A 27,731-nucleotide genomic window follows, 5' to 3' on the forward strand; every position below is an offset into this window, starting at 1 on the left:
AATAATTGAGTCCCCTACCACCAGCACCTGTCTTTCCTTTCCCTTTCTCCCGGCCTCACTGGAGGAGTTCTTCCCCTGGCAGCTAGGGGCGTCACTCTGCTCCAGCAATGCTGGTCCCTGACTGGTTTCCCCAACATCACACAACGGGGCGTATCTATTGGGGTGCTCCAGCCCAGGATCAGCCTCCTTGACTTGTCCCCTTCTACCCCTCCTAACTGTCACCCCTCTGCTCTGCTCTGATGCCTGCACCTCCGATACTCCGCCCACCTCTGTGCAGGCCCCTGTCTGCACCTGATTGGTACAATCCTGGCTCTCCTCCGGTATGGACATTCGTCTCAGTGTTGCCAGCTGCTTCCCTAGATTCAGGACCTGAGCTTCCAGGGAAGCAACGTGCTCACATTTTACGCATTTGTATTCGCCCTCGATCGCATGACCGAGGAACGCATACATATCACAAGATGTACACCGAGTCGCATCTCCACACCCGCCGGGCATTGTACCTACTATCTAATCTAATGGGGATTCAGCGATTTAAGTCTATCCTATGTGGCTATTTCCTGACTTCCTAACGCTACCTTCTCACCCTCTGGTATTCCGCTCCACTCACTTGACACCGGTCAGTCACCCAACACTCACAATCTCACAGCCCGGTCAGACGCACAACGCTGAGTCGCACAGCCCGGTCAGACGCACAACACTAAGTCGCACAGCCCGGTCAGACGCACAACACTAAGTCGCACAGCCCGGTCAGACGCACAACACTAAGTCGCACAGCCCGGTCAGACGCACAACACTAAGTCGCACAGCGCGGTCAGACGCACAACACTGAGTCGCACAGCCCGGTCAGACGCACCACACAGAGTCGCACAGCCCGGTCAGACGCACCACACAGAGTCGCACAGCCCGGTCAGACGCACCACACAGAGTCGCACAGCCCGGTCAGACGCACCACACAGAGTCGCACAGCCCGGTCAGACGCACAACACCGAGTCGCACAGCCCGGTCAGACGCACAACACCGAGTCGCACAGCCCGGTCAGACGCACAACACCGAGTCGCACAGCCCGGTCAGACGCACAACACCGAGTCGCACAGCCCGGTCAGACGCACAACACCGAGTCGCACAGCCCGGTCAGACGCACAACACCGAGTCGCACAGCCCGGTCAGACGCACAACACCGAGTCGCACAGCCCGGTCAGACGCACAACACCGAGTCGCACAGCCCGGTCAGACGCACAACACCGAGTCGCACAGCCCGGTCAGACGCACAACACCGAGTCGCACAGCCCGGTCAGACGCACAACACTGAGTCGCACAGCCCGGTCAGACGCACAACACTGAGTCGCACAGCCCGGTCAGACGCACAACGCTCAGTCGCACAGCCCGGTCAGACGCACAACACTGAGTCGCACAGCCCGGTCAGACGCACAACACTGAGTCGCACAGCCCGGTCAGACGCACAACACTGAGTCGCACAGCCCGGTCAGACGCACAACACTGAGTCGCACAGCCCGGTCAGACGCACAACACTGAGTCGCACAGCCCGGTCAGACGCACAACACTGAGTCGCACAGCCCGGTCAGACGCACAACACTGAGTCGCACAGCCCGGTCAGACGCACAACGCTCAGTCGCACAGCCCGGTCAGACGCACAACGCTCAGTCGCACAGCCCGGTCAGACGCACCACACAGAGTCGCACAGCCCGGTCAGACGCACAACACTCAGTCGCACAGCCCGGTCAGACGCACAACACTGAGTCGCACAGCCCGGTCAGACGCAAAACACTGAGTCGCACAGCCCGGTCAGACGCAAAACACTGAGTCGCACAGCCCGGTCAGACGCAAAACACTGAGTCGCACAGCCCGGTCAGACGCAAAACACTGAGTCGCACAGCCCGGTCAGACGCAAAACACTGAGTCGCACAGCCCGGTCAGACGCAAAACACTGAGTCGCACAGCCCGGTCAGACGCACAACACTGAGTCGCACAGCCCGGTCAGACGCACAACGCTCAGTCACACCGCCCGGTCAGATGCACAACGCTCAGTCGCACCGCCCGGTCAGACGCACAACACTCAGGTAGTGATAGGTAAAACCTTCTTAAATGCAGTGGAAATTTTTTTTTTATGGGATTAAGTTCATTTTCATGGCAAAGAGGGACTTTTCAATTAATTGCAATTCATCTGAATATAACATTCTGGAGTATATGCAGATTGTCATCATAAAAATTGAGACAGCAGACTTTCTGAAAATTAATATTTGTGTCATTCTCAAAACTTTTGGCCACAGTTGCATGTAGATTACGAGTTCTGACTTTACTATGACTTTCTAATCTGCATGCTTTTTCAATATTGTAACTCTGAAGCTAGAGACAGCAGGCAACTAGTATTCTTCGAAGAAGAAATTTGACCGTGCTAAACATCATTGCTATGTGGGAATAGATGGAAGGCAAAACCAGATATACCTATAACATTTCAGCTCTCTGTTGGGATGGTAGCTGTAGTAGGTGAGAAACTTGTCAGTGCCACCTAAAGGGATCAGAACATGAAACTTGTGGTGTTTTTTTTTTTTTTGTTTGTTTTGTTTTTTAGCTAGAGAATTCTTTAGGCTCCGTTCACATGTAGGCGTTTTGGGGCGTTTTTGGGGCGTTTTTCTGCTCTAGGATCAGCTCTCAAAACGCCCAACAAGACAAATCCTATTCATTTCAATGGCCCCTGTTCACATCTGAGCGTTTTGAAGCTGTATACAAAACGCCCAACGCTCAAAAAAGTACATGAGCTTCTTTTTGGGCAGATTACAGGCGTTTTCCATTGATCTCTATTCAATCTAAAAACGCCTGCACAAAAATCGCGGCAAAAATCGTGGTAAAATCGCGGTAAAAAACGCCGCAAAAATCGCGGTAAAATCGCGGTAAAAAACGCGCGAAAAACGCTACGCTCAGGTGTGAATGTAGCCTTAAGGTGTGCTTTCACTTTGAAATGCCCCCATCTCTAAAGCTGGTCATAAACTGATCGAAATACAGCTAGTTCAGCAGGGACTTTCCAAATTTTGATCAGTGTGTGGCATTCCCTGCTCAATAGAAGGTAATTGCTTAATCTACTTCTGTGGAAAGGACTTGTTGGAAAAATTTCCTTGATCTGCGGCTGCAGCTAATCATCTGCAGCTTCTGATCAGTGTATTCCTCCATCCACCCCATTTGAATGAAAAAAAAAAAAAAGTTTATGCCCAGCTTTATTCCCCTTACACCCTTAACATGAAAGTTAGACACAGAAAACCTAAACCTCAGATGTGCATTCAGTGTCAAGCCTACCCAGGGTCCATCTGTGTTTACAGTCTACCTTATACTCTAAAAAAAAAAAAAAAAAAAAACTTTCTGCTGCTTCTGCATCTGGCCTGGTTATAGATAGTAATGGCTTTATCCTTGCAGCATTTTATGAAAAAAAAAATGCTATTCTGTTTATTATTAAAATTTAAAAGACTGGCTAACTTGGTTCATTTTTGGTAAGTTATGTTTTAAAATGGATATTTACAGCATCCCTAGGCCTCCGAGCCACGCTCTGTGTGTCCATTCAGAGGGAGAGCTACTGCCCTCATGCACATTGCTGTATTGAGATAAGACTCAGGTAAGTCTATGGGGAAAGGCGGCGGCACCCAGGTTTTTTCTTTCCTTAAAATAAAATTAAACCTTCTGGGTTTTTTTTTCTTTAAAATAATAAACGTCATACTTGCCTGCTCTGTGCAATGGTATTGCACAGATCAGCCCTGATTCTCCTCTTCTGGGGTACTCTGCTGGCACCCCTGGCTCCTCCTCTTCGGTTCGTGCCCCCATAGGAATCTGCTTCCCATGGGGACACTTGTGTGGGCTCATTTCCGAGCCCCCTTGTGTATGTCCTTTGACACAGACAGGGTGGCTCGGCCCCATTCGCTCGTCACAGAATTTGATTGGCAGGAGCCAATATCGCCCGCTTCTATCTGTCTTTGCAGAGCCGGGAGAGCCGCAGCTCTTGTGCACACCGCTGAATTAGGTTCAAGCCCAGGTAAGTATAAGGGGCACGGAGGGGGGGGGGGCTTTTAGAACCACTTTAAACACCATCTAATATTAGAGGAATTTTGTACAGCCATTGCAAATGTAAAGTAATGTTTTTCTTATGTGTTTTTGTAGGGTTAAAGAATTGCTTCTGAAGGAGAAAAATGCAAAATGTACATTACAAGCACTTTTGCACCAGTTAAAAGAAGAAAATGAGAGGCTTACCAATAAAATAAAGCAGTTTGCTAGTAAAGAAGAAGAATATCAGCAAACATTTAGAAAGATGGAAGATGCAATGTCTAAATTAGAAAAACAAAGTATCCAGCAGGAAACACTGGAGGTACAGGATATTCATAACTTTTTCAAAATTAATTTCTAACATAATTTTTCTTGTATAGGCTTGGCTTTAAACAAGAATCACTGCTTTCAATGTCTGATGCTTAGGGAGTTTATTTCCTAAAGTGTACCAATGTATTAATTATTTGATCCCTTGCAGATTTTGTAAGTTTGCCCACTTACAAAGAAATGAAGCGTCTATATTTGTTATCATAGGTGTATTTTAAATAATAGAGACAGAATATCAACCAAAAATCCAGAAAAAACACATGATACAAATGTTATAAATTGAGTTGCAGCTCAGTGATCCCCTACCAACCAACAGTAATTCTGGCTCACACAGACTGCCTACAGTATGTGCTCATTTGGTACACACATTAGTCCTGTCCATTTAAGAAGGTGCTCCTAACGACAACTCATTATGTATATAAAAGACACATGTCCACAGAATCTCTATCTTCCATTCAAACCTCACTATCATAGGCAAGACCAAAGAGCTGTCAAAGGACGTCAGGGACAAGATTGTAGACCTGCATAAGGCTGGAATGGGCTACAAGACCATCAGCAAGAAGCTTGGTGAGATGGAGACAACTGTTGGTGTGGTTATTCTCAAATGGAAGAAATACAAAATAACCATCAATTGCCTTCTGCCTGGAGCTCCATGCAAAATTCCGCCTTATGGGTTAAGGATGATTATGAGAAAAGGGAGGGATCAGCCCAGAACTACACAGGAGGAGCTTGTGAAAAATCTCAAGGCAGTTGGGACCACAAGGATGGAAAGGGAATCGCCAGCTGAAAAGATCCATACCTGGATGATCCCTGTAGGTGCAGACATCATCCCAATATAACTACTGAAACCCGAGGACGTCCATGGACATCCTAAGGGCGGCAAGTAGTAACAAATAAATAACAAACGGGTATATACTTGCTTGCTCTGTGCAATGGAATAGCCCCAAACCGCTTCATCCCGGGTCCCCGTCTGCACTCCTGGCTCCTCTCCTCCACTGTGTTCCCCACTCCTCTCCTTCACTGTGTAGCACACAGTTTTCTGTGGGGGCACTGGTGCAGGCTCGCTCCCTAACCCCGCTGTCTGCATCTACTGACAGAGATAGCAGGTTTCAGCCCCACCTTCTGTTCCTTCATAACACATTTCCCTCTGCTTGGGAGAGGACCCGCTCAGAATAAGTATGTTTCCATGTTTCCATCCTGGTTTAATTTGGATAAGTCTTGTCTTGCTGCCCTCATTAGACAGGGAGTCTAGAACAACTGGAACCACAAAGAAGAAAGGGCGCACCAACCTAGTGCATTATCCTAAAACCATAGCTTTATTTATTTAAAATGTGGTAAGTATTATACTCCCAAAATGACAATTGCATCAAAGCTCATCATACCATGTGGCAGGAGGTGAAGATCCAATAAGCTAAAGCTTTTCGAGGACTAGCCTCTTCCTCAGACTGTTGCTTGCACCCCTCTTTTATATAGCAAAATTACATGGCACATTATCTAATGTGGGCATCTCCAACACGCCCTCTGGGTGTTATTAAGCCCTTTCATACAGTACATAAAACATTGAGACAATGATAAAACCATGTTAGCCAACATGTTCTCAATGCATGCAGTTCTAAAAACCATATATAAAATATCATAAAATGTGAAATATGCCACCAGGACCACATGAGCTAGGCTCGCCCCAATAAACTTTATAAACCAAATTAAGTGTCGCATATCAAGGGGACAGATCAGTTTGTAAGCCTGGGTGGATGCATGTTAATGCACATGCCTACATGGATCCACATTTATGTATCTATACTTAGTGTTTCTATTTGAAAAGTGTCAAATCCGTGTCTAGCTTATACTGCCCCAATCCTCTTGGTATTAGTTAGCATTTACAGTCTAAATCAGTTTAATTTATTTGGTAAAACAAGTTCTTGCCTGCATTTCTATTGCTGTTGTTGCTGCTGGAACACACGCCAGCACCGCCACACCGGAAATGTGGCTGCGTTGTGCGTTCCTGCTGTTATATTACCTTCCAGCTCCTGCTGCTATGACTGAACCAATAGGGAGGGAGAGAGTCAGGAGAGTCTCTGCTCTCGTGCACCTTGCTGGATCAGGCCCAGGTAAGTATGAGGGGGCGGGGTTAAAAGGTAATAAAAAAAAAAAAAATGTTCTGCCTAGTATCACTGTAAGGCAAACCTTCTGAGCTGTATTTATAACTCAAGTGCCTGACCTAAAAACTGCAGAACTCACTGTTGGATTGGCATGACAGCCAAGCATTCAGCTCACTTCAGTAAGATCACACGGGAAGTGGGTAGCAATCTCAGTGGTGGCAGCAGACAGAGGCACTAACCTTTCCCCAAGCACAACTAATGTTGGCGGATATCACTAATTTTTAAGAAACGAGCTATGTTGTGTTGGTGTGAATTGCCTGGTTTTCCTCACTTTACTTTATCTCAACAGCTATTCTACATAGACCAAGTTATAGGATATGCTGATTGGCTTTTTATCAGATAAAGACCTTTTTTATGTTAAAAAAACGTAGTCCTCTCTTTAAATTGATTTTTTTCTGTCCTATTGATTGGCTGTGTGAGCAGACATAAACAAAAAGCAGTAATGTTATTTTGCACTGCATCTTAATCTAAAAGAAATGAATTTCCTTGAATGCAGATGAAACACATGCAGGAAGCTGAACGCAAAGTAACTGCCTCCCAGAGAGAAATTGAGTTGCTTCGAGGATCTGTGCGTCAGCACAAAGACAAAGTCCAACAGCTCCATGAACTGCTTACATCAAGGGAGCAGTCACACAGGTACTTCTAATTTGTCACCAGCACATCTCCTCACCAGCTTATAAAGCTTATAAATACTCAGACATGAAACAGTCTAGCATCCACTGTTCTCATCAGTTTATTCTCTTGCCGGGAGAGGCCAGTTTAGAAGCTGGATGTTAACTTGAAAATGTTGCCTGGTTATTCTCATTTCATTTAAATGTATTTATAAGTGAAATAAACATTCTGCACCATGAATCTAAATAACCAGGTTTATATCAAATTTATTTAGGTTCAGATTTGGAGGGATCGTTAGATTATAAGTCCCTATGAAATTAATATCTACAGTTAAATGTTTCAGTAATATTGTTTTTATTAAATTGATATGACATCTAGGCGTTTTAGATGTGATTCCAGTACAATTTTCTAGTTTGAGAGATTAGTCTACTTGCCAAAACATAAGCGACATTAAAACCAAAAATTTAATATAATGCAGCCTACCAATCATTAGATGTGGTGGCTGCATTATTTTTCTTTTCCCCTTCTGTTTTCACCTGATGATCTGGCCATTAACACACCACCTGTATTAGAGTGCCCTGTTCTGGAAAAAGAAGCACATACAAACCCCTCTGTACAGCAGCATTGTCAGTCTGGGAAAGGGAAGTGTTTTGGATTCACTGGCATATTTAAATACACTAACAAATTGAAGCCAAACTCCAGCTAATACTTTATAAGCAGTTACAGCAAATAGTTTTTCCCGCTTAGGATAAAGGTTTTAACCGCTTGCCGACCAACCGCCGTAGGTTTACTGCAGCAGGTCAGCTCTGTCCTGCAAAACGACGTACCTGTACGATGCTTTGCAGGACCATTAGCGGGGGTGCGCGTGCCCATTCGCCACGGGGGAAGCTAATCAGCGGGTCCAGTGGACGCGATTGCCGTGGAGACAGAACGGCAGTCTGCAGTTGTAAACCCGGCAGACCGCTGTTCTGTCAGTTATGAACTGAGGGATCCTGTGTTCCTCTTCTGTCTTCATGCAGCAAGCCCACCCCCCCCCCCCCACAATTAGCGCCCCCTAGGGACACATTTGACCCTTTGCTCACCCCTGGTGTTAACCCCTTCCCTGCCAGTGTCAGTACAGTAACTGCATATTTTTAGCACTGATTACTGTAGTAATGTCACTGGTCCCACCAAAAGTGCCAAAAATTGCAGTTAGGTGTCCGATCTGTCCGCCTCAACGTCGCAGTCCCGCTAAAAATCGGTGATTGCCGCCATTACCAGTAAAAAATAAAGAAATATGAAAAATCTTTTTCCCTAGTTTGTAGACACGATAACTTTTGTGCAAACCAATCAATGTACTTGTACACTTTTTTTTTCCAAAAATATGTTGCAAAATACAAATTGGCCTAAAATGATTAAAGAATTAGATTTTACATTTTTTTTTTATTATTGGGAATGTTATATAGGATAAAGTAAAAGATATTGTTTCTCTTTCGTTCATTGACGGACACCGCTCCAGATCTTCTTGACCCTTGGGTTTATGCTGCCCCCTACAAAAGTAGGACACTAGTCCTATAGGGCAGTCCCAGGGGGTTTACTCCCACTTCCTGCTTTAGGGCCTCAGTTTTTTTTTTTCTGCCTAGTCAGGTAAAGACCTAGTTCCTTGCTGGGATCTTTGGTCCTAGCATTTTTTCCTTTTTTAAACTGATTTTTTTTTATTTTATTTTCTTTTCCTGTGAGAACTACAATCAATTTGGTTCCTGTGAGAACTACCATCAACTGCCGGACTGGATATCCTAGTTCCTTACAGTCTACCCAGTCTGGTCAGCGAGCGCAACCCGACCTTAGCTCCGCATTAGGTTCGCCGCGACATAGTCCCACTGGACGGGGGTTGGCCGACAAGTTAAACACCTCGCGAGGACGCATAGCCCTTGTCACGACCTGAGTCAGAGCGAGCCTCTGGCCCACAGCACCCCCATTCCAAGATGGTTCGATGGTCTGCCTGGAGCGGCGCCCGCCCGGTCCCAAGGTGGGGGGAGTTGTGTTCCCCCACCCTTCTTGTGGTTTTTCGGGGTGGACGTGGGCTCCTCCCTGGGTTGGTCGGATCCCCGAGTACCCTTCCTTCCCTCATGTCGCTCCCCCTCACTATCGGGGTCCCTCTGCGGACCACCCTCTATTCACCCACACCTAGCTCCCCCCCCCTCCGGGGGGCGGCCATGACGGTTTTTCTGTTTGGGGGTGTCGAGCGGGTGCTGGGGGGTGCACCGCCGGATCTGCAAAACTTGGTTTTTGTGGGGGATGGTCTTGGTGGGGGTCCTTAGCGGGGTCACCCCCTTACTGTCCAAGGGACTCATGTGTAGCATCCATTTTGCTGTGGATGACTGCTGTATAATCGGCGGCCATGTTTGTGTAGTCTTGCAGGCATTTATTTGTTTCCCATTGCTCTCACACGGCGGCCATGTTTTTGAAACCTATGGAGCGGTTGACCTCTATTGACAGTTCCTGAACTTCCTCTTTCTCTTCCTGTCAGTTATGAAAACGTTCTAAACATAAACTACTGCCACTTTTAGGTATATCTTTACTTGTCTTGCCAAGTATTGCAGGACCCACAAATCCTAGGAGTTCTAATATGGAGGTTTTGATATTTCCTGACCCCCCCTCACTTACACACAGCCAGCCAGCCCGCCATTGACACTGCTAAAAAATATCAAAATATACATATTGGAGCCCTCAGGCTTTAGGGTACTTGACAAAACACGTGACAATATATGTAGAGGTGGCTGTTTTTGTTTTTTTTTTCTACTTAGAACATTGGTGTGTGGAAGCATGCTGGTGTCCTTATGTCAGTCCAGCTTTTCTGCTGAATATAATTGGAGCCCCAACACCCAGGATACTTTGGTATGCAAGTATAAACCAGCTCCATGGTGTAAATGACTAGCCTTACCCCCTGGCCCTCACTATCTGCCAGAGTGAAGACTTGATGGAAGCCTCTATTTTCCTTTAATATCTGATGTTATAGGTTTATTTGTATAACCTATAAACATTTGTACTTGTTCACTACACTCATTCGTTATCACTGGTGAAACATTGCAAAAAATGATTTGCAAGGATGGGATACTGCATGATCAGTTTACGATGTCACAATTGTTGTCTTATATGTAAAAGGTGATTGGCTTTCTTTCTTAGCTGTTCGGTCACATGAAAAGGCCATGAAGCTGAATAAAAGTGTGATATAACTTAGTTATGCAATCAGCTATTTCATTTGCGATACTAAAGTCACCTGAGGCTTTTTCTGTTTTCAAGAGATTGCCTTGCCTTGTATGCACAAGCTGTAGTGCACTTTTACAATGTCTGTCTGTCATTGTCAGAATGGAGCTGGAGACAAGAGTGCCATTAAATGGGCCTGAATTCCAGGAAGCTGTGGCCAAGGAAGTGTCCAGAGAAGAGCAGCGTCATAACCAGCAGATCAAAGCGTTCCAAGAGAAGATCAGCGTGCTGACACAGCAGTATGCTGATTTAGAAGATGAATTTCGTGCTGCTCTGGTTATCGAAGCAGGAAGATTTAAAGAGGTACTGCAGTGTGTGAAATTTAAGCACCTGACTGAAAAAATTTAAACCTTTATGTCTTGATTAGCTCATCCATACAGTACTAATTTTTTTTTTTTTTTTCATTCAAGCCAGCAGGGCTTAAAGAAAAAAAAAACGAACAGCTCAGGAGGAGCCGCTGTACTAACTACGCAATGTTAGTACAGCGATCTCCACTGCAGTGCTATCGTGTTCTGTCGGGGGACTCCAAGACACTCCCATCAGCGCTCTCGGCAATTGGCTGAGAGTGCTGATCGGGATCTGATCGGGAAACCTTTTTTGGTCATGCTCCTTCAACAGAAGTCTGGTTTCTGTCAGACTGGCTACCCTACTTTCGGCTTGTGGTTGTAGTGGTTGTAAACTGCAGGTGATTAAAAAAAAAATTCCCTGCAAGGCAATGTCCTAATGTGCTAGTGTGCATCACATACTAGCACATTATGATAGACTTACCTGAGAACGAAGCCCTCCAGTGCCACAATGTCACAGCTGAGATGGCTGACATCTCCCCCCCCCCCCCCCCCCCTGTGTTTCTTCCAGGTACATGGCCTCCAGCTGCACGGGTAGCCGGGGGCGTCACTCCCACACATGGGCTCTGAAGGTCCGCAACTGTAAGCCGGACCTTCAGAGTGCATGCCCCTGTGAGGTCATTGGCTGCATGCACTCTGAATATCTCCCTAAACAGTGCAAGTTTAGGAGATATTCACAATACCTACAAGTAAGCCTTATTATAGGCTTGCCTGTAGGTACAAGTGGTAGTACAGCGTTTACTACCATTTTAAAACTCTAGTTTGAACTCATATCTTTTATTTCTCTATCGTTTATTGACGGACGCAGTCTCTGTTCTTCGTAACAGTAGGGTTTTACTGTCCCCTACAGGAGTTAGGACACTAGGCAGAAAAAAAAGGTTCTGGCTATGCCTATGAGCAGTTCCAGGAGGTATACTCCCTCTCTCTGCTATAGGATGCATTCTTTGGATGTGGTTTGGGCAATCAGGGTGTATTGAGGCGCTTAGTGCTTCCTGGGCTTTTCGCCATCAGGCATCTGTGGTTCAGGTTTGCAAGGCGGCTACCTGGTTGTCTGTTCATACCTTCCCGAGGTTTTACAAGGTGGATGTATGTCCTTTGGCCGCAAAGTTTTGCAGGCTGCTGTTTAAGGGTGTTTTAGTCTCCCTTGAGGGTGTTTACTGTTTTTTCAAGTGGGTCTCATCTGTTTGTTCTGATGAGTCCTATGTTGCCTGGTTGGCTGTGATTCAGCCTTGGGGAATTATTTTCTGCGGTTTCCACCCCTTATTTTTATGGCACTGCTTTGAGACTTCCCTTCTGCTATGAAGAACAGAGACTGTGTCTGTCAATGAACGATAGAGAAAATTGGATTTTTGTCTTAGCGTAAAATCCTTTTTGCTGAATTTCATTGACGGACACAGTACCCGACCCTCTTTTTTGAGTTGGGTTGGTATTGTTTTCTCTGACACTTTGTTACAAAACTGAAATCCTATAGCAGAGAATAGGACTGCCCATTGGCGTAGCCAGAACTTTTTTCTGTCTAGTGTCCTACTCCTGTAGGGGGCAGTATAACCCTACTGTTATGAAGAACAGAGACTATCCATCAATGAACTTCAGAGAAAAGGATTTTACGGTAAGACAAAAATCCAATTTTCTTTGATGCAATCTGTCTGCCAAAAAAAGTAAGGTATATGTAGGTCTTTTTTTTTTTTTTTTTTTTTTTTTTTTTTTAGGTGTTGGCTGCCTTATGCTGGCAGCAGGCCGGGGATCAAAACCACTGCTTTCACACAGAGAACAGCTGCCTAAATGTCCAGCAGGCTTACCTGCCCCCTTCACAGTGCTCCATTCATTAATCCTGCTCAGGGAACGTGATTGTTGGTGATTGGAGCACTGTACAGTGAGGGTATCGGACTGCTGGAGATCTGAACCGAGGTACTCTGACAGCGGTGGTCCAGATCTCCAGAGTGCTGTCTACACAGAACTCTTTGATATAGGGGTACAGCACTAACCCATGATTTAAAAATAAAATGTCTTATTCTATACATCCACTGTTTTGAGCCCAAAAAAATAAAAAATAAAAATGTTACATGTCCCAAAACATGCATATGGAATACATGTTTGCAAAGGCTCACTACAGCCTACCAAAATTCTTTACACTTTGGGCGCACTGGCTCAGAAACTCCAATAGCAGTCTGGACATCACATAAAGTCTCTACAGCTCTTCACTTTGGTCCTGCGGCCGGACATACCAAGGGATACAAAAACCTGAGCTATAGTTAATACTTATTTCCATCCTTCTTAAATAGAGACGATAGCATCTACACTGAGACTATCCCAAACTTGCTGAGAAAGCTTTCAACTCGGCATCAATTACAGCACACAAAGGATACGGTTACCTGAAAAAACTTCTAACTTGCATTCCTTAGAACTCGTGTCTGAATTTTCCTTTGCACCCACTGCTGAGGAACTACTATTCTGTGTTCTAGCTTATGGTGTGAATACACGATTAGAATATCGCCCGATCATTCGACCACCGACTTTTGAAAAAGTATTTGTCGGTCGAAAACGTTGCCAACATACACGGCCCGAATATCGCCCGACCGGTGCCCGCCGACTATCGAAACATTGTTCGTCGGTCGAAAACGTTGCCAACATCAACGATCCAAAAAAAAAGTTACAGACCAATCGATTAGATACGTAATCCTCACGGACATGCGTGATAAGGTTAAGCTGACAACCTCAACATCAACGTATAGAATATCGTTATTTCGCAAACGAGACGACAGAATTTTTTGGGTTTTTCAAACGGTATTTTTCGTTCACAATATCGATATCGCTCATTGATGGCTGGACATTAACAAGTAGAATATCGGCCGATCGCTCGCTGAACGGAAATTTTCGTCCGATATTCTTATCGTGTATTCTGGCCATTAGACCGACGTGAATGCCATTGTACTTAACTATACAATTGTTGATGTACAAGTACCTTTATCAGATTTATTCTGTGATTGTTATGAACAGTTTTGTTGACTACTTTGTTATCATCTGTAACATGATAAAGAAAACAAAATAATAGTTTCAAGTTAAAAAAAATGTACATGTCAGAATAGCTAATTTTATGTCCTTTGTTATTAATTGTTGAATTATATGTAGCATGTTATGTTCCCATGTTATGTTGTGGCTGCTAAAATGATAAGAGATCAATGCTGGAGTTGGAGAGTTCTTTTTTTGTCTGCCTATATCATACCAGAGCCACTTGTATTTCTAAGGTCTAATCTTATGCAGTGCATGTAGTGGGAGGGGTTAAGTAGCACTCAGGGTTTTGTTTCATTTATCACTGTTAAATGGGACCCATTTACAGTATGTTGCCCCTTGCCATCGATAAGATTGTTCCATTGCTATCAGATTGTGTAGTGTTGGAATATATAGATCCGTTAGAATGATAGAAGCATAGAAGATGTGGTGCAAAAGGTTTTAACTGACATTTAGATGAATTTCTCTCAATCTGTTAATGGCTGGATGAGGCAATCATCTATTTTCTTTGGAGCGACCCTAACAGTAATAAACATTTGTTCTCCTCCGTGGTAAATGTTTGCCCGGACATGTTAGAAAACCTACTAAACTGATTGCTATTATTTCTGCTTGATAAGCCAATGTCAGAAATTGCATGCTTTAATTAACCACTTGACCTCCAGAAGATTTACCCCCCTTCATGACCAGGCCACTTTTTGCTATCCAGCACTGCATTACTTTAACTCACAATTGCGTGGTCGTACGACACTGTAATAAAATGCATGTATTTTTTTTTTCTCACAAATAGAGCTTTATTTTAGTGGTATTTGATCACCACTTTTTTTTTTTTTTTTTTGCGCTATAAACAAAAAAAATGACAATTTTGAAAAAAAGAAATATTTTTTACATATCCAAAAAAATTTTAAAAATCGAATATCTTTATAAATGTTGGCCAATTTGTTTTCTTCTACATGATTTTTGGTGAAAAAAAAAATACCAATGTGCATATATTGATTGGTTTGCGCTAATGTTATAGCGTCTACAAACCATGGGATGTATTTATGGCATTTTTATTTATTTATTTATTTTTTGTAATGGCGGAAATCAGTGACTTATAGTGGGACCGGACTGTCGGACACTAACTGACACTTTTTGGGAACCAGTGACACTAATACAGTGATTAGCGCTAAAAACATACACTGTACTAAAGACACTGGCTGGGAGGGGGTTAATTATCTAGGGTGATCAAAGGGTTAACTGTGTGCCTAGCCAGTGTCTTTGTGTTTACTGTGTGCTGCTTTAACTAGGGGAGTAAAGTGATCCTTATCTTTGCAGAGAAACCGGATCACCCCTTCCTCCCAACTGAGATATGCCTTGTTTACATATCTTGCATATCTCAGTTGTTCATCAGCGAGAGCCAGAGAACATAAAGTCAGCGGGACTTGCAGATTAGCTTCTGCTGGGAATTATCATAATCGCGTATTTTTACTTGATTCTGCCCACAGCTGCCACCCGGTAGCAGTTAAAGTGCTGTAGGGCGGCCTGCAAGTGGTTAAAGAAGACTTCTCACCATAAACTTCCTTTGTTCCCTCTTGTCCCCCAGGGAACAAAGTAGTGGTTTGCCCCAACCCCCTCCTCCCCGGGAAATGGTTAGTAGGAAGAAAGGGGCACACATCCCCTCTAAGAATGAAGAGGAGGTAGTAGCAACGGTACTGTGCTTTAGTTTCCCCCATAGGAATGCCTATATATTGGGCTTCCACCTGGGGAGGAGCTTACAGCCAACACAAACAGACATAAAGGTATGCTTTTATTGCATACCACGGCCACAAATCAGAGTGTGACCAAGTGCTACTTGCACATGGTCCCCTGGCGGATTCAACAAAACTGAATTTTTGTAAAATCTTACCGTAAAATTCCTTTCTCTGAGTCCTCCGACAGTCGCCGCCTCTTCATAATCTTCACTAATGGGGTAATTGACCTTTTGCTCCGCAGGAGTAGCTAGGCAACAAGATTTGTTAATATCAAAGCTTTTAGCCTATCACACCCCTAGGGGGTGGTCCCCTCAGTCAATACCTCCCTGCTTCCAGCATTCTCAACTCAGTTTCAGTAGCATAGCAGTAGAGTACATAAACAAACCCCAAAAGAGGGGCGGGGGCGGCGACTGTCGGAGGACTCAGAGAAAGGAATTTTACGGTAAGATTTTACAAAAATTCAGTTTTCTCTTACGTCCTCCGACAGTCGCCGCCTCTTTATAATCTTCACTAATGGGGACGTCCCAAAGCAGTGTAGACATGAGGGGTGGGAAAAAAACGCAGCCGCGCATAAAGCAACGCAGTACCCACATCAGAGAAAGGAACCTTACCAAAGTAAGAGAACCAACCTGGCAACAGGAAAATGTGCTCAACAGGAGCAACAACCCAGGAAGAACAAGTAACCCAGGGGTAAAAACACCCCAACAGCCAAGGGCCCAAACAAGGGACCCTAAAGCACTGCCGCACTAAGAACTTTACGGCCAAAGGAAGCATCTGCCGATGCCTGAACATCCACCTTATAGAATTTTGAGAAGGTGTGAACGGACGACCAAGTCGCCGCCTTACACACCTGGGCCACAGAAGCCTGATGACGGTAAGCCCAAGACGTACTCAAAGATCTGGTAGAGTGTGCCTTCACAGGGAAGGGAGGAACCTTCCCCTTCAAGGCATAGGCTTGCTCAATGATCTGTCTGATCCATTTGGCGATGGTCGCAGCCGACGCCGCCATGCCCTTCCGAGGTCCCTCAGGAAGGACAAAGAGGGAATCCGACTTGCGAAAAGATTTAGTGGATGACAGGTAAACCCTGATCGCCCGGACAACATCCAAGGAATGCAAGGCAACCTCCTTCGGATGCTTTGTCTTGCCTTCGCTCTGCGCGAAGTCTATGTCTTAATTTAGGTGAAATTCCGAGATCCTTTTCGGAAGAAAAGATGGGTTAGGTCGCAGGACCACCTTATCCTTGTGGATCACCAGGTAGAGTTGCAGGACAAAGCCGCCAGCTCCGACACCCTGCGAGCCGAAGTGATCACTACCAAAAAGGCAACCTTCTTGGACAACAGAGACAACGAGATCTCCCTGATCTTTTCAAAGGGAGCCTGTTGTAACACGGACAGAACCAAGTTCAAGTCCCATGGAGGCAGAGGTTCCCTCCTAGGAGGGGCCAAATGTCGCACCCCCTGAACAAAGGTGCTAACCAATGAATTTGACGCCACAGGGCGTTGAAAAAGAACGGCCAGCGCAGAAATCTGACCCTTAATTGTGGCCAGCGCCAAACGCTGGTCCACTCCAGTTTGGAGGAAGGCCAACACTCTCGACACCGAGTATGAGCGAGGGGAATACCCCCTGGACCCACACCAGGCAAAGTACGCCTTCCAAGTACGGTAGTAAATTTTTCCCGAAGAGGCTTTTCTAGCCCTGATCAAAGTGGGAATGACCTCAGGGGAGAGACCCCTATCCTTCAGGACCTGGCTTTCAACAGCCAGGCCGTTTAAAGCCAGAGACTGTAAAGCAGGATGGAATATCGGCCCTTGAGACAGAAGGTCTTCCCGAAGCGGCAGGCGCCACGGAGCGTCGACTGCCAGATTTACGAGGTCTGCGTACCAAGACCGGCGAGGCCAGTCCGGTGCCACCAGAATCACCGCGTGCGGTTCCGAGGCCAATCTGCGAAGCAGCCTGGACAGCAGCTGAATCGGTGGAAAGGCATACATCAGACGATACTGATGCCAGGGCGCCACTAACGCGTCTGAGGCGTCTGCCTGAGGATCGCGTGTCCTTGCCACGAACCTTTCCACCTTGTTGTTCAGACGAGACGCGAACAGGTCCACATCCGGAAGACCCCACTTCGCGCACAACTTCTGGAAGACATCCGGGTGAAGGGACCATTCTCCCTGGTCTAGGGTCTGGCGACTCAGATAGTCCGCCTGCCAGTTCTCCACCCCCGGAATGTGCACAGCCGTTATCGCTGGGACGTGCGTCTCGGCCCACGACAGAATGCCGTTTACTTCCTGAGCAGCACGGGCACTCCTGGTGCCCCCTTGATGGTTGATGTAGGCCACCGCTGTGGCATTGTCCGTCTGAACCCGAACCGGACGGCCCTGAAGCCGTTCCGACCAATGCAGAAGGCAAAGTTTTATCGCTCGCAATTCCAGAATGTTGATCGGAAGGGAGGATTCCTCCTCCGACCAAGTTCCCTGGGCGGACAGAACACCACCCCAGCCCGACAGGCTGGCATCCGTGGTGATCACCGTCCACGACAAGGGACGAAAGGACTTGCCCCCCGATACCGCCGGGGACTGGAGCCACCACAAAAGACCCCTTCGGGTGTGGCGGCTCAACGAAAGCTGCCGATCCAGAGATTGCGGACGCCCGTCCCACTTGGCCAAGATATCCGCCTGAAGACCCCGCGTGTGAAACTGGGCGAAGGGAATCGCCTCGAAAGCCGAGACCATTAGACCTAGACATCTCATACATGTCCAGAGGGACGAGCACTGAGTGTCCCTGAGGGACCTGACCTCATCCTGAAGTGTCCGGAGCTTGTCTTCCGGCAGGAAGACCTTCGCTTGACCAGAGTCCAGGATCATCCCAAGGTAGGGAAGACGAACCGACGGACACAACGTTGATTTTGGAAAATTTACCGTCCAACCAAACTCCTGCAGAGTCTGCATCGTGGTGGACAGGTCGTTCACCAGGCCCTGACTGGTCGCAGACCGAAGCAAGATATCGTCCAGATATCCCAAGACAGAGACGCCCTGGGCTCTCAATAAGGCCAGGACCGGCGCAAGCACCTTGGTGAAAACCCGCGGAGCCGAAGCGAGACCGAAGGGTAACGCCACGAATTGGTAATGATCCTCCGCAATGGCGAATCGAAGGTACCTCTGGTGACCCTCGAAAATGGGGATGTGAAGGTACGCATCCTTCAGATCGAAGGAGGCCATGAATTCCCCCGGACTCAGGGCAGCCACCACTGAGCGTAGGGATTCCATGCGGAACTTGCGAACCCGCACAAAACGGTTCAGAGCTTTCAAGTCCAGAATCGGACGTACCTTGCCCTCCTTTCTGGGCACAGTGAACAGATTGGAGTAGAACCCCCGAAATCTGTCCCGATGAGGCACCGGAACCACCACTCCCTGGGGCCGCAGGTCCCGCACCGCCAGGTGCAGATCCTGCAAACGCTCTGGAGACAGCTGAAGATTTGAGGGAAAAAATCTGCTCGCCGGCCGAGAGAGAAACTCGATCTTGTATCCAGATCGAACGATTTTCTGAACCCACCTGTCCCGAATGCGGGCCAGCCAGGGTTGAAGAAAACCGAGCAAACGTCCCCCCACCCCAGAACCGGGTGAGGGCGCCCCTTCAGGCCGAATTGGCATGGGCAGCGGACCCGGACTGGCCGGACTTCTGCTTACCTGCCCACGGCTTCTTCTGGGAGCCTTGGCCCTTGAAGGGCTTGCCCTTGTATTGCGACCGAAAGGCACGAAAGGACCCCTGAGAGGGCCTAAGCGAGGTATTCTTCTTACCGCGAACAAACTTATTCTTGTGAGTTTTGGGTAAGAGAGTGCTCTTACCCCCGGAAATTCCCTTTATCAGAGTATCCAAAGATTCACCAAAAAGACGAGATCCCGCGTAGGGAAGATTAGCTAGAGTCTTGCGAGAGGATTGGTCAACCGACCAACATTTCAGCCATATCAGGCGACGGTTCAACACCGCTACACTGGAGAGGCATGCAGCCAAAGGGACTAAATCCAAGTCCGCATCGCACAAATACATGACACCCTGATGAATTTGATCTACCATAGCCAACGTCGGCGGAGCAGAGTCAGCCACCAGGGTGCGCCTGAGCACCTGCGTCCAATCCGCAATAGCTTGGGCTGCCATAATGGAAGCAAAAATAGGCTTCAGCATAGAACCAGCAACCGTATAAGTATGACGGGCCAGAGACTCCAATCTCCTGTCCATAGGGTCCCGGAACACCGGGGTATCCTCAGCAGGAATCGCAGTAGATTTCTTCAAAACTGCCACCGCGTGATCCACCTGAGGCGGCACACACCAACGCTCATCAGTGGTGGGTGTAAATGGATAACGCAGCTTAAACTTACTTGGCACAGTAAAGGGCTTCTTTAAATTGCGCCATTGCTCATCAACAGCGCGCTGAAATTCCGCAGGGCAGGGAAAAACCTGCGCTGATTTGCGTTTCCTTTTTGTCCCATAAGAGGACATCAAAGCAGGAGGACATGGTTCATCCTGCAAATGCAGTGTTTCTTTGATAGAAGTAATCAACTCATCCATGAGTGCAAGCTCTTCAGGCGAGCCAGGGGGAGAAGTATCAACTACTTCTACCTCAGCCTCCCCCTCAGACCCCACAAGGTCCAGATATGAACGAGACCCTGAGAAGGGCACTCCAGCCATAGCAGCCCCATCGCCCTCTGAATCAGAGGAAATAGACAACCTGGGCCGTTTTGCGGATCGATCAGCCATTAGCATCTGCACCTGAGAAGCCAAGTTCGCTACAACAGCAGCCAGATCAGCCCCCTTGGCCCCCCACCAGGGTGGGAGGAAACTTGCAATCCTGAGAATCCATGCCCCAGTATCAACTGAAATAAAGGACTGGCCCTTTAACACTGCGGCGAGCGCAGCCCACCGCACACTACTGTATGTACCGACCCCCGCAGGGATAAGGAGCACTGAGCAAGGAAATACAGGATAAGGAAGGTAAAAACCTGGAGAGAGCACACAGCTGCTGCCACCGATCGCTGTTCCAGTGAAAAAGGAAGTGATGCAATGACTGACTGCCCTATATAGCCTATGAAGGCTTCACAAACATGGCCGCTCGGCTGAGGGAATCCAGGCAATAAGAAAATGGCGCCGACATGTGCTTGCAGGAGCGATCACCGCCAAAAGGCGGCGTTTGGCGCCAAAACACCACGCTGTACCACACAGGGCCGGTCACCACAGTTTGCCGAGAAAAAATGGCGGGCCACATCAGCGGTCGCCGCACAGCATGTCTGAGCCCAGTCTGCCCCATACATCTCACACAGCAGAGCGGGAGAGCCCCCCCCCCCCCCCGCAGCCCACAGAAAGGCTATCACAGGAATCTGACAGGGAGCTCAGCACTTACACAGACATGCGGGTCACACAGTCACAGACTGACACCCAAACAGACAGGTCCCCACATAGAAATTTACTTACCATTCCGGGTGGCGTGGGGAGCCTTCTCTAGCGACCAAACCGCTGTGCTGAGGACAGGGAGTATATAGAAAAGAAAGGAAGAGGAGGCGCAAACACCTAGTGCATTACCCGTGGTCAATGTAGCTAATATTTAATAAAAAATGCCAAATGCATACTCACAGACATAAAGATCAAAACATGTTACAAGAATCCACCATGTGTGAACTGGAACAAGGGTCCCTCGCTGAAGAAGTCCCGCTTACTTTTATGGATGTAACGTGTCTCACTCTTCTGGGTTGGTGGACCTGATGCACGCCTGCTTGCAAACTCTGCAGATATGCGCTGTTATTTTCTTCAAAAATTTTAGGAAAGAAACTCATTAATACCAGGGCTTTACATATGTCGGATCAGAACATACACCACACGACCCCCGAAACGCGTTAGCGGTCCTGACTGAAGGACTTGTTCCAGTTCACACATGGTGGATTCTTGTAACATGTTTTTATCTTTATGTCTGTGAGTATGCATTTGGCATTTTTTATTAAATATTAGCTACATTGACCACGGGTAATGCACTAGGTGTTTGCGCCTCCTCTTCCTTTCTTTTCTATGTACCCGCTTTGGAGTTCCCTGCCTGAGGAGAGCAGCACGCCAGTCTTCCCATTCGGAGTGAGCGCTGGGCTGAATTTTTTGTACTTGAGGACAGGGAGTGTCGCAGCCAGGACGCAGTGGACTGCGGTGCGAAACCGCAAATGGCGTCCGGTGAGGTAGCCACCTCACAGGCAGCATCCCTGCAGCGAACAGGGATGGGTCGTTCAATGTGCCAGGAAAACCTGAGCTGAACGCTCGATGGCAGGCAGGGGAAACCCCTGGCTCTCAGCCCTGGGATCCAGGGTGGCCAGTCCGAGACCCAGCTCCGCATGATCATCTTCATCCGAAGAAAACTAAACTAATGCTGAGAAAAAAACAGCTAAGTAAAAGAAATAGAAAAATACTTGAAATAAAATCAAAAAGAGGATAGAAGGCTGAGACTGAAAGCCCCAGCACAGGAACAGCCAGCTACTCCTAAGCTAGGCAATTGAAAACTGAGTTGAGAATGCTGGAAGCAGGGAGGTATTGACTGAGGGGACCACCCCCTAGGGGTGTGATATGCTAAAAGCTTTGATATTAACAAATCTTGTTGCCTAGCTACTCCTGCGGAGCAAAGGTCAATTACCCCATTAGTGAAGATTATGAAGAGGCGGCGACTGTCGGAGGACGTAAGAGAAAAATATTTTAAAGTGGTTTAATCCTGAGAAATTAAATTTGAACAAAGCATATGACTCTATTGTGTGTACTTGTCTCAGTTAAGAGCACTAAGTGTCATTTCTGTCTGCTGCTTTATTCCTCTCCCTCCAATCAACTCTGAGTTCTCACTGCAGTGTGTAATGTCCGCTCTATACTCCCTTTTTTCTAACGGCTCAAACAAGCTTTATAAATTCTGGACTTTGAACAGATGTATAGAATTGAGGGCCACAGATAAACGGGTACAACTTATGTAGGAGGATTTGTTTCATCTGTGGATCACCTGAGGCCAGACACTTCATGGAGTATAATGTAAGGGTTTACAACCACTTTAAACTGAAACTCTACTCTCTCTCTTAATCGACGTTGACTAATTTTATATATTTTTTTTTTACATTTCTTCAGTTACTTTCTGGTTTCTTGCCTAGGCAAATGATGCCATACATCCCAGGAGCCTTCAGAAGAGGTGGAGGGGCGTTCTCAGCTAAGCACACCCTCCTGCCTGCATGACAAGGGCAGATGGATTCCAGCAAGTAAATGCTAAATTAATTCTCTGCCCTTACTCAAGATGACCACGGCCAGAAATGCTAGGGGATGTTTTTCAAAGTGATTTCTCAACAAAATAAAGCATGGAGACATGGATGGATGGTGGTTTTAACTTTTGAATATTAAAAATTATTTAAATAGCGTTTTTGGTTTGTGGTGCTCACTCAGATGCATTGTATTTCCGCTTTAAGCTTTGATGATACTTCCTGTTTAACCAGTGATAAGTGACAAGTGTGCCCATTTTTTGTGGAGAGAAAGGTCCAAAAGACATTGTGAGGTGATTGCATCATGGACATACATGTGGCCATTCAATAGTGTTTCTGGCAGCTTTAATTGTCCAGACTTTGTTACTTGAGATGTCAGTAGAATTAGAAATTGCCTGGCAAAAAAAACCCTTTGAAAAATAAAAAAAGAAATGACTTATGGGCAGTGTTCTGCTGAAAACTGGAAACTCGACAAAATTCCAACCACGCCACTTCCGGAGACTCTCCGGTGGTAATAATTGGAGATTTCGACGAGTTGGCTGTTTTCACAGAACACCGGCAGCGTATGCACTACGGTACATGACGAGCTGGCTATTTTGACAGAACACCGGGTAAGGAGGAAAAAAGTTGTCTCCGTCTTGGAGGCAACCATGTTGTTGGTTACTAGCAGGCCCACTAATAATGTTCACTCATTATATTGTGAACTGTAGTGTATACGCTGCCTGTGTTCTGTGAAAACGCGTCAAAATCTTGCTGCTGGAGAGTCACTGGAAGTAACATGGTTGGAGATTTTGGCGAGTTGGAGTTGTAGGCAGAACTCCAGAACTAAATCAGTTCTGTCCACTGGTAGGTTGCTTCTGGACTTCTGATGGCTCTTTTATTTTAAAGCAGAGTTTCACTCATTTTTGTGTTTTATTAAAAGTCAGCAGCTACAAAAAGTGTAGCTGCTGACTTTTAGTAAACACACACTTACCTGTAGTGGTGTATTTAGATTTTGTGCTGCCCTAGGCCTGCCTAAACTTGTGCACCCCCTAATTTAAATATGACCCAGCTCTTTCTGCCAAGGCCACACCCCTTCCTGTTTATTACCCGCCCTGTCATCTGTAAACCACAGACCACAACCCCAGTCTATCAGTGCCCACTAGGGCAGCCTCATTAGTTCCCATAAGTTCAGCCTCATTAGTGCCCATCAGTGCAGCATATCAGTGCTGCCTTATCAGTGCAGCCGCATTAGTGCCCATCAGTGCAGTTTATCAGTACCCACCATTGCTGCCTCATCAGTGGCCATCAGAGCAGCATATTAGTGCCCATCAGTGCAGCCTATTAGCGCCCAACAGTGCAGCATATCAGTGCCCATCAGTGCAGCCTTATGTCACTGGATGAGTAAGATTACTCCTTTCTTTCAAGATATTTGGACTTGTGTTTGCTGCCACTGATTGTAATCATAGGATTATTTCACTTATTTATATAATGAATAGGAATTCCAGAGTCATTATACAAATAAGTGAAATAATCAGTGGCAGCAAACACAAGTCCAAATATCTTATAAGATAGGAGTAATCTTACTAACCCAGTGACATATTGCAATAGCACGTATGATGTGAGCAAGTCCAAAATATTATTGAAATCGTATACAATTAAGCCCGCGTTCACACTGGGGCGACCTGGTCCCCTGACAGGTCGCCGTAGGTGGCCTTCCACAGAGAAGCTGTGGACCCGTTCTAATAGGAGCGACACAAGTCGCTCCGACTTAAAAAAGGGTCCGGAGCTTCTTTGGGGCGACCCGGAGCGACCTGCATTGACTTCAATGTTACGAAGTCCGTGCCGGCCGCTCCGAGGTCGTGGTGCGAGCAGTGCGCCGCGACCTGTGAGGTCGCCCCGGGAAGTAGCGTCGCCCCAGTGTGAACGGGGCCTTAGTTTTAATTGTATATGATGCAATTCAATATGCTCGCTCAAGGACAAGGATGTTTAAAGAAATGAAATGATATTATTGACATGATGCCTGCCATATCTGGGGGTAGAGGAGGGTAGGCGGAATATTAGGCTGCAGTGCCACACTTATTAGCATTGGCGGTCGTCGGGCCAGTTGTATTAAGTGTGGTCGGCGACCTGCGGTCTGTCCGAATGTCTGACCGGCAGGTATTATCATAACGTCAGGTAGCAGTGTGACTGCTTTATGGGGGTGCTAGACGATTTGCCTCTTGGACCCTGCCTTCTGGCCCAATTTGCCCCATAAGACTGTCACTTTACTAAAAGTGTAGCGCAAGCCGGCGGGGACCCTTTTCGTGTGGGAGCCGGGAGGAGGCTGTTTTTTTTTTTCCTGCGGGGTGCAGCTTTTTTGCTGCCCCCCCTGCAAAGTGCCGCCCTAGGCCTGGGCCTTGTTGGCCTAGGCCAAGATACAGCACTGCTCACCTGTCCCACGGTCCACAGCCACCTAAAGCCTTGCTTCCCTCCCTTTCCTCTTGGCAGTGCCGGCATTGCAAGTGTGTGCAACCGACTGTGACAGCTTGCGGCTTCACAGCCGGTTGCGTGAGCAGCGCCTCCCCATTGGTCCGGCAATCTTCTGGGACTTCTGACGTGTCCCAGAAGATTGCAAGGAGGGAGGGGGAGAGGAGAAATTCTGCTTGAGCTGCCTAGTCAGTGGGAGCGGGTACCTACCAAAACTAGATACCTGTTACCACCCCCCCCCCCCCTCCCCCAAAAAAAAGAGGAATGCCTACAGCAGAACGTCCCCTTTTGGGTGAAGCTCCACTTTAATTGAACTTGTATATTGCCCATACCAGACAACGTAATAGGTGCACCTTTAATAGTGGAGCTTTGTTTTCTGCTGTAAACATTTTATGTATATTATTATATTGCTTTGAAAAGAGAGCATTAAAAATATTTTAGGTTTATTTAGATTATTATTGCTCTGTTTTTTTTATGCTGAAGTCATTAGATACATTCATGGTATGAAAACTACTATAATTGTTGATGGCAATACAATACCTTATTGGAATTGCTTTAAAGTTGGAGAATGCCGTTGGCCCCCTGTAAGTAATAGATGACAGTAGTCAATGCTAGTCAGGCACACAGCATCTCACATCAGAGGACAAAGCAGGACTTGGAATGAACACTGTGATTTACTGAGAGATGGAAAGGGGAATGCGGACTGATTGGGAAATTAGATCACACAGCAAGTATAATTCATGCAAGTATCTGTCTTTGGTAATAACCATTCTGCTTTTCCATTAACTTGCAACATTATGTCAACCCCTCAAAAACATTCTTCACTGAAATGTGTGCATAGATCATAAAATGCAGTTCAGCATCAGCAGCAGAAAATACTTCTTCTGGATGGAAAATCTCTGGGGCATTCTGGAGCTTTATTGATATTGAAAGATTTAAGGGGTGATTATGGTTTTAATTGCAATTCTTTACTAGTAATTGGAAAACTGAGGATATATAGAGGCAAAATACATAATAATAATCCTAAGAACACATCCTTGTGGCTACACTGAACAGAAAGATGACAGATGCTCAATCTCTTTAGCGGAAACGTTTGCTGTGAGCAATATTGAAGCTGCTGTTTCTGACCTCTACCTGAAAATCCTAGTTAGCCGGCTGTCTCTGGCCTCAGTGCTTTCTCTCGCTGACACAGAACACGCAGGCAGCCAATGAAGTCTGAGCTCTTGATCTGTTTTTTGTTATCTGCTTAGTGGCTCAAGCAGCTTTTGCTGCAATGCTTACCTTCAATCCGAATCTGGTCCCCACAGTAAAACAATGCCATCATCAGATGTTCCAAGTCTTTCTGGGTGGAATGGAGGCCAGTGTCCTTCGACCCAATACCTAGAAGACTGGGGCAGTCTCCTTACGCAGCCTGGGCTTTGAGATTAATTGCACTGAGCAGCACTAACACATTACGTTAGGGTCATTTAGTGCTGTAGCAAGGCCTGCCCCACTGCCGGTGCTGGGAGAAGGCAGGATCTGTTATGTCTCTAAACCAGCAAAAAGAAAAAATAATTTATATACATATAATATACATATCTGTTTACAGTATATATGTGTACACACACTTATCAAAAGTATTGGGACACCTGCCTTTATACACACAGCAACTTTAATGGCATCCCAATTTTAGTCCGTATTGTTCAGTATTGAGTTGGTCCACCCTTTGCAGCTATAACAGCTTTAACTCTTCTGGGAAGGCTGTCCACAAGGTTTAGGAGTGTGTCTATGGGAATGTTTGACTATTCTTCCAGAAGTGCATTTGTGAGGTTAGGCACTGATGTTGAACGAGAAGGCCTGGCGTGCAGTCTCCGCTCTAATTCAACCCAAAGGATCTCTGTGTATCGCCTTAGATTAGTCACTTCACTGGCTATATGAAAGGATTTACAACCATTTTAAACCACCCAGTGTCAGGCAGCTGTACTATTATATTTGATAGCGGGACATTCATCGTGGCATGAATACATGGACAGCAGGCTTACCTAGAGGTTGCCATTTTTTTCCCCTTGTGGATACAACTGTTGATCTTGGCGGAGATGCTACTTTTTTTGTTTAGTATGATCTGAGTGACAGTTTTTAGTACTGGCATGCTGTTTTTGTTGGTCAGTAGAACATCTTTATTTAAAATTAGTTGTCCACAAAATATTTGCATTTTACATGTATTCTTTATGTGCAAGCCAAAATAAATATAATTTGACTAAGTCCTTTTAAGGACAGGTAATTATTTGAAGGTTTGTTTTAAGTGACTCCTTTTTGCTTTCACTGTTTAATTGACGAGTGCTTGTTGTCATGCAAATTTATGTTCATCTAAACCAAGAAATCACTGTACCAATAAAGCATTGAGGTATGTACAGTGTACAGGCCCAGCTGTGCCTTTCTGTATATAGTTTGAATGCGTGGATCAGAGACTTTAGACCTCTAGTGGACACCGTTTTTAGGACTTGCTGTCCCTGCTTTTAAACTGTAAACCCGTGAACATTCAATGTGCTGAAAACAGATTAGCTATAATAAAACTA

At 46.3% G+C, this 27,731-nt stretch overlaps 1 protein-coding gene across 1 annotated transcript in view; it reads left to right on the forward strand.

Moving 5' to 3' along the window:
- LRRCC1 (leucine rich repeat and coiled-coil centrosomal protein 1) overlaps positions 1–27,731 on the forward strand; it is a 110,318-nt gene that overhangs the window by 36,933 nt on the left and 45,654 nt on the right. Inside the window, exons 10-12 of the mRNA XM_082258515.1 lie at positions 4,162–4,366; positions 7,027–7,166; positions 10,490–10,691. Of these exons, the coding sequence (XP_082114641.1) occupies positions 4,162–4,366; positions 7,027–7,166; positions 10,490–10,691 (547 nt within the window). The remainder of the gene's footprint in view (positions 1–4,161; positions 4,367–7,026; positions 7,167–10,489; positions 10,692–27,731) is intronic.

The sequence above is a fragment of the Pelophylax lessonae genome (assembly GCF_965119305.1).
Source record: "Pelophylax lessonae genome assembly, chromosome: 5".
NCBI classification, from domain to species: Eukaryota; Metazoa; Chordata; class Amphibia; order Anura; family Ranidae; genus Pelophylax; species Pelophylax lessonae.